The 6,311-nt window shown below is 64.1% G+C and overlaps 1 protein-coding gene across 1 annotated transcript in view; it reads right to left on the bottom strand.

The window, feature by feature from the left end:
• LOC104135333 (protein unc-13 homolog A) overlaps window positions 1-6,311 on the bottom strand; it is a 36,374-nt gene that overhangs the window by 10,627 nt on the left and 19,436 nt on the right. Inside the window, exons 31-38 of the mRNA XM_035888701.1 lie at window positions 5,710-5,793; window positions 5,351-5,428; window positions 4,990-5,078; window positions 4,682-4,834; window positions 4,433-4,556; window positions 2,934-2,939; window positions 1,286-1,324; window positions 185-214 (exon numbers count right to left, since the gene is read on the bottom strand). Coding sequence (XP_035744594.1) covers window positions 185-214; window positions 1,286-1,324; window positions 2,934-2,939; window positions 4,433-4,556; window positions 4,682-4,834; window positions 4,990-5,078; window positions 5,351-5,428; window positions 5,710-5,793 — 603 coding nt within the window. The remainder of the gene's footprint in view (window positions 1-184; window positions 215-1,285; window positions 1,325-2,933; window positions 2,940-4,432; window positions 4,557-4,681; window positions 4,835-4,989; window positions 5,079-5,350; window positions 5,429-5,709; window positions 5,794-6,311) is intronic.

Below are 6,311 nucleotides of genomic sequence, written 5' to 3'. Positions count from 1 at the left end.
GTCCCCATCTCCCCCAGCCAGCGAACAGGCTGGGAGCTGGGGACACTGGTGTCACCCAAACAGAGCGTGAGGGAACACTGTTCTGAGCTGGGACCCCCCACCCTGCAGCGCATGGGACAAGGGATGGGGAGGAGGCGAAAGAGGGGCCAGAGCCAAGTGGGGAACAGAAGAGCCATGTCCTTACTTCAGTGTGACTGGGCAGCTTCACCCTGCTCTGGAAAAGAACAGCAAGGGACAGTTACTGGTGGCCCCAGCAGCGGCCAGCCACGGGTCCAGGCCCCCCTCATCCCCTGGCCACGCAGGCTCTGGCCCTGTACTCTCCTCTGGATGCACCCAGTTCTCTGCTGGTGCCACTGCCACCAGTTCCCACCTGCAAAGGCCCAGCCCCGGGCACTTGGTCGTGAACCTGTGATGAGTGTGCCAGGCCTCTTCCTGAGCAGGGGCAGGCTTGCTCCCCACCTTGGGGCTGGGGAAATAGCCGCAGGTGGAGGACAGCAGCTCACCCAGCACGCTCAGCAAACTGGGGCAGGACCCAGCAGGTCCCCAGAGGGGAGCGGGGGCAAGCTGCAGGCGTTGCCCAGATGGATGCCAGCACGGCTCTTCCCAAGAGCCAGGTTTTGGGAGAGGCAGCCTGAAGGGCTGTGCTGGGCCCCCAGCCCGGCAGCATGGAGCACCCACAGACAGAGCCCGTGTGCCTGGAGAAAGCCTTTTGGCACGTTTGGGGGCTCCATGAGTCTTGCTGAGGCCCCTCAAGCATCAGGGGGGAGTAGGCTCAGAGGTCCAGGGGATCTCAGCAGCCCCGTGGCCCCCAGCGGGCCCTGAACACCCCCAGCATGGCTCAGCACCCCGGGGGTCACCTCTTCCTGAGCCCCCAGCAGGGGGATGGGTTTGTGCCCAGGATCTCCCGTGCTTGGGGACCCTGTCCCCACTGTCCCAGCCAGGCACCCAGAAGGGTGCTGAGTGCTGCAGGGCAGCATCCCCCAGTGCCTGCCCAGGGACAGGCAACACCCCACGTACCCACCCACGGGAGCTAAACACAACACGACACCCGCTCCCTACCCTGGGCAACACACAGAAACAGGTCACTGCCCCCATCCTGCGCACAGGCAGCACGTCCCAGACAACACGGCACACCTCAACACGACAGCACGCCACGCAGGCAACGGCACATCCAGACAGCACGACAGAGGAAGCACGGACAAGCCTAGACCTCCACAGCAGGCGGGTGTGGGGCCACGAGCGTGGCCACGGGGCGATGACACACATGGAGCCCACAGCTATTTACCTTCTCTGTCCCCTTGCCATGTTTTCTCAAGAGCGTGCCCTGTAGAAGCAACGTCAGAGGTTGAGTGGGGGGGTGGGGGGACAGTGTGGGGCAGGGCACAGGGGGTGCAGGGCAAGGCTGGGCATGTGGGGTGGCCACAGGCCAGCGGCAAAGACGTCGCTGATCCCCTAAAGGACAGCCAGGGCCAGTGGGGCACTGTTGGGGTGCTCGGCCCATGGGGGTTTGGTCTCCACTGGGGTACTGGGTTAGTGGGAGACTGGTCCGCAGAGGGATGCTGGGTCAGAGAAGGGACTGGTGTATTTGGGATGCTGGGCCAACTGGTCACTGCTGGAATGCAGGATGTTGCACTGATGGGGACCTGGTCCCCACACTGGGATGCTGAGCTTACGGGTATCTGGTCCCTGCCATGATACACGGATGCTCAGCCCATGGGGGACCAGCCCCCACTGGGATTTAGGAAGGCAGGAGCCAGCAGGCGCTGTGCGGGGGCAGTCCTCGGTGCCCTACAGCCCCCTCCAACTCTGGCAGATGCCCGCTGGGGAGGGCGGCAGAGTTCTGGTCCATGCGGTGCTGGGCCCAGTGACAGCCCCACATTGCCCCAGGCCCAGCAGTGGCAAGAGCAGTGGTGCCATGGGGGGGGTCCCAGCCAGTGTCTCAGGGGGGCTGGGGCACATCCAAAGCAGGAGGGGACAGCAGAGGGGTCAGCTGGCAGGGAAGCCTGCGGGAGGGACAAGGAGCACAGCTGGGGGCAAGCAGGGGCAGCCAGGAGGGTTTCTTGCCCTGGAAGGAAACTGAGGAACGGGGGGCGATGGGTGAACGAGAGGACCTGTACCCCATAGGGCTGACGCCACCCCAGGCCCCCAGCAGCCTCAGCAAGGCTGGGACATGGGGTCCCCGTGAGCTCCGAGGAGAGGCTCAGCCCCTGGGGTCTCTCCAAATGCTGCTGGAAACAAACGGTGTTGCGGGACATGGGACGGGCATTTGCCCCCACAGGGATTGGCACCCAGCACCCAACCACCGACGCCCACACCACTGCTCCTTCTGGCGAAGGTGCCTGCAGTCGACACAGGAGTTGGGGCAGGACTGGGGGTGGACACGGCCCTTCCCTTGCCCCACGGGGCACAAGCCCACGGCCACAGGCAGGGACAGCCTCTGCCCTCGGCCCCCTCCAGAGCCACACCCCAGCCTCAAGGGGGCCTCAAGGGGAAACCGAGGCAGAAGGGGTCAGGAAGAGCACCCCAGGCACGCACCGCTCCTTGCTCACATCTCCAGTGGCCTCTGTCACCCTCAGCAAGGAGCAAGAAGATGGGAGCAGCCTGGGTTTGGCTGTCCCTGACTACGTGGCACTGCCCCACCACCATCCCCTCCCACCCCGTCGCTAACCCTTGCACCTCCCCACCTCCAGGCGCCACAAATCTGCCCAGGACCCTTCCACCCCCCAAACCCAGCCAGGGCCAGGGGCCAGTGCCCACCGGGAGCCAGTGCCAAGCGGGCAGCATGAGGATGGGGACCACAGAGGTGGACCAAATCAGGAGCTGGAGGAGGGCATAGGCAGGGCACGGGCAGCCACACAAGACAAAAACCGGCGAGGCCAGGACCGACACACAGCGGACAGACAGACAGACAGACAGGGAGCTGCCGTACTTACTATCATCTGCCATTGAAAGGCGAGCGGAGCAATTGGAGAGAACAACCGTGGCGTGAACAGCTCTCAGCTTTGCTGCCCTGCCACCAGCATCGCAGGTGTCCACAGCCCCAAAGTGGTCCCATCCCAGCCTGCCCAGTCCTTCCTCACCGTGGCAGGGGGCTCTGCCCCAGGGGGATTCAGCTCCAGGGAGCCAGGGGACCCCACCTGATATTCGGCTCTGACACACAGCCCTGTGCCACCAACGCGCCCAGCCAGCCCCAGGCTGGAGCCCAGAGCTGCCCTGGCTGGGCCGGCCCCTGCAGGGGCCCCGGCCCCAGCACAGCCCCCTCCAAGGGCTGCCTGCCCTCAGGAAAATTGCCCGGCAGATCCACGCGTCCATGCCACCTCCTCCGCCCTCAGCACAGGGCTTGCTGCCTCCAGAGCATGGCATAGCCACACGCAGCTGGGAGGGGACAGGGATAGGGACTGGGATGGCAACTGGGACCCAGTGGCACTGGCGTTCCTGCTAGATTTGGCCAAGGGTGTGTGAGCCTGGCCGGGAGCAATGCAAGGCTGGGCTGTGACAAGGTACCAGTGAGGTGGCACCACTGAGGGCTGACAGGCCACCAACGCACCGTCCCTCACAGACAGCACGAGGAGCCCTGCAGCCCCAGAGAGGCGACACAGCGGCCACTGGCTCCAGGGACTCCAAATAAGAGCCTGAGCCCAGCTTTGTGACAGTGACAAAAGCCACCGAGAGTGACAGGACCAGATGTGGCGCTGGCTCAGAGCCTTTGGTGTCACCCATCCCTCCCTGAACCCTGGAGAACAGCCACCCCGGGATGCTGCAGGGTGCATGGCTACATGGGAGGAGGACAGACACACAGAGATGCAATGCGGAGCCTCGGAGCCTGCAGGTGACCTCCCTCCGAGGAGGAACCATTTCAGGGCTTTGTTCTGCTCCCCTAGAGCCTGTTCCACCCATGAGCATGGCAAGGTTCAGCCCTGCTGTGGGGACATGCCCCCCCCCCCCCCACATAACCCCCATCCCCAAAGCCAGTCCCTGCTCCCCAGGTGACCCCAGCCCCCCAGCAAGGCCAATGTGCAGCGGCTCCTGGCACTTCCAGAGCCTCCTCATTCACCCCACGGCACAGGGACTGTGCCCACGGCCGGCGCTGAGCATGGCACAGGACACTGCCCGGCTCAGTGGGAAGGATGGAGAGGAAAGGACCAGTGCCCCCTCCTGGTGCCACCATGGAGATGGCAGGAAGGTCCCTTTGGCAAAGCCATCCAAGAGGGTGCTGGGCTGCACCGGGCACCTTGGTCACAGATGACCTTTCTCCCCTCTGTCCCTTTCCTGGCCATGAGCTGGGGGCAGGTTTGGGGAGGCCACCCAAGCCCCCACCCCCTCAGCTGCCAGTGAGGGCACCTGGCCAGCAAGGTCCCACACCGGCCCCAAGCAGCCACCTGCGGCTCAGCTCCAGGGTCCCCCATCCCTGGTCCCCTTCCCTGTCACTCACCGTCTGGTCCGTGAGCGGGGGCAGGACGATGGTCTTCTCCATTGTGTTCATCACCAGCTTCCAGAGCTCCTTCAGCACCCGCTTCAGCACCGTCTTCTCGCAGATCTTGGCAAAGAGCGTCAGACTGCAGAGAGGGGATGGGGCTGAAGTCCCCAGCACGGCACCCTTGACCCTGCAGGTCCCCCACACTCCCGGTGTGTGTCAAGGGCGCTGGGGAGGGTGGGGGTCCCTGCTGCCCCCCGCACTCACTTGCTGTCCAGGAGGTCCATGATGGGCTGCAGGACATTGTCAGCATCCTGCGCAACGCTGCTGCAGGTGCTGGCAGGGACGTTGCCGGTGCCCTTCACCTGGCCCAGGATGTCGCCCATCTGCTTCACGCACTCCTCAATGTGTGGCTGGAAACTGGAGACCACAACACCCAGGCAGCTCAGCATCCCCCATGACTGCACCCAGGACCCACTTGGCCAAGCAGAGACACCAGCCTGTTCCCAGCTGCAGCTCCTGAACCCCCAAACCTCTCCTTGGCCTGCTGCCCACACCCTCTCGCCTGGGCGTACCTGGTGGCAAAGACTCGGCTCAGCTCATCCAGGACATTGTTGAGCTTCACCTGCAGTTCCTTGAGGATATTGCTGGCTTCTGTGTCCAGCTGGAGGAGGGACAGGATGGAGAAGCTGTCAGGGCCCCTGGCCCAGCCCAGGGGGGTTCTCTGCACCCCAAATGCACCCCTGGGCAGAGCAAAGCCCACCCATCATCTGATGTGGTCGGAGAGCAGGGTGCCATGGGGTGGGACAGCATGCAGGAGTGAGGAACTGGGGTCTGCCCCCAGAGCTGCAGAGCTGGGGAAGGGGCTGCCTCTAGGGAGAAGGGACTGATCCAGCCCCTCCACAGGGCTCCCTCGTGGAGACCCCCAATGCGTACCTCCTTCCCACCCATGGCTTCAAACATCTTCTCGAGCTGGACACGGAGCTGCTGGATGTTGTTCATCAGGATGCAGGGCTGGAGGGGTGGGAGGGAGAGGGGGGTCAGCATCAACGAATGTGGCTGGAACAGCTGCCCACCGCCCCAGGTCCCTCCCACCACGCACTGTGGGACACAAGGACAGTCATGGCACGGAGCGCTGCCTGGCAGTGTTCCAGGGATGCCATCGGACAGAGACTGAGGGCAGGGCCTGCGCCACAGGGCCAGCTCTGGAGCTGGGGCGATGGCTGGGGCCACCACGTGGGGACAGCCTGCCTGGTGGCACCGGGCATGTGGCAAGCAGAAGGGAGATACGTCACCACTTTCTCCTTCTCCTTGGAGCAGTACGAGGCGAAATCCTTGGAGATGATCTCGGCATACTGGAGCAGCACATTGCTGATGGTCTGCAGCCCAACGAGGGATGGGACCCATCCAGGCAGCAGCAAAGAGGAGGAGGGTGGGAGAAAAGGAGGCCATGAACCCCAGAGCAGTGAAACAACCCAATGCCTGGATACACCCTGGGACACCTACGCCCTGGGACACCTACACGCTGGGACACCTACACCCTGGGACACCTACGCCTGATGGTCTGCAGCCCAACGAGGGATGGGACCCATCCAGGCAGCAGCAAAGAGGAGGAGGGTGGGAGAAAAGGAGGCCATGAACCCCAGAGCAGTGAAACAACCCAATGCCTGGATACACCCTGGGACACCTACGCCCTGGGACACCTACACGCTGGGACACCTACACCCTGGGACACCTACGCCCTGGGACACCTACACGCTGGGACACCTACGCCCTGGGACACCTACATGCTGGGACACCTACATGCTGGGACACCTACACACTGGGACACCTACGCCCTGGGACGCCTACGCCCTGGGACACCTACGCTCTCTGGCCCCATGGGCATGCCGGGAGC

The sequence above is a fragment of the Egretta garzetta genome, unplaced genomic scaffold (assembly GCF_000687185.1).
Source record: "Egretta garzetta isolate BGI_Z169 unplaced genomic scaffold, ASM68718v1 scaffold621, whole genome shotgun sequence".
Taxonomy (NCBI): Eukaryota; Metazoa; Chordata; class Aves; order Pelecaniformes; family Ardeidae; genus Egretta; species Egretta garzetta.
Note: the sequence above shows the minus strand (reverse complement) of the source record. Positions and strands in the feature narration are given on the sequence as shown.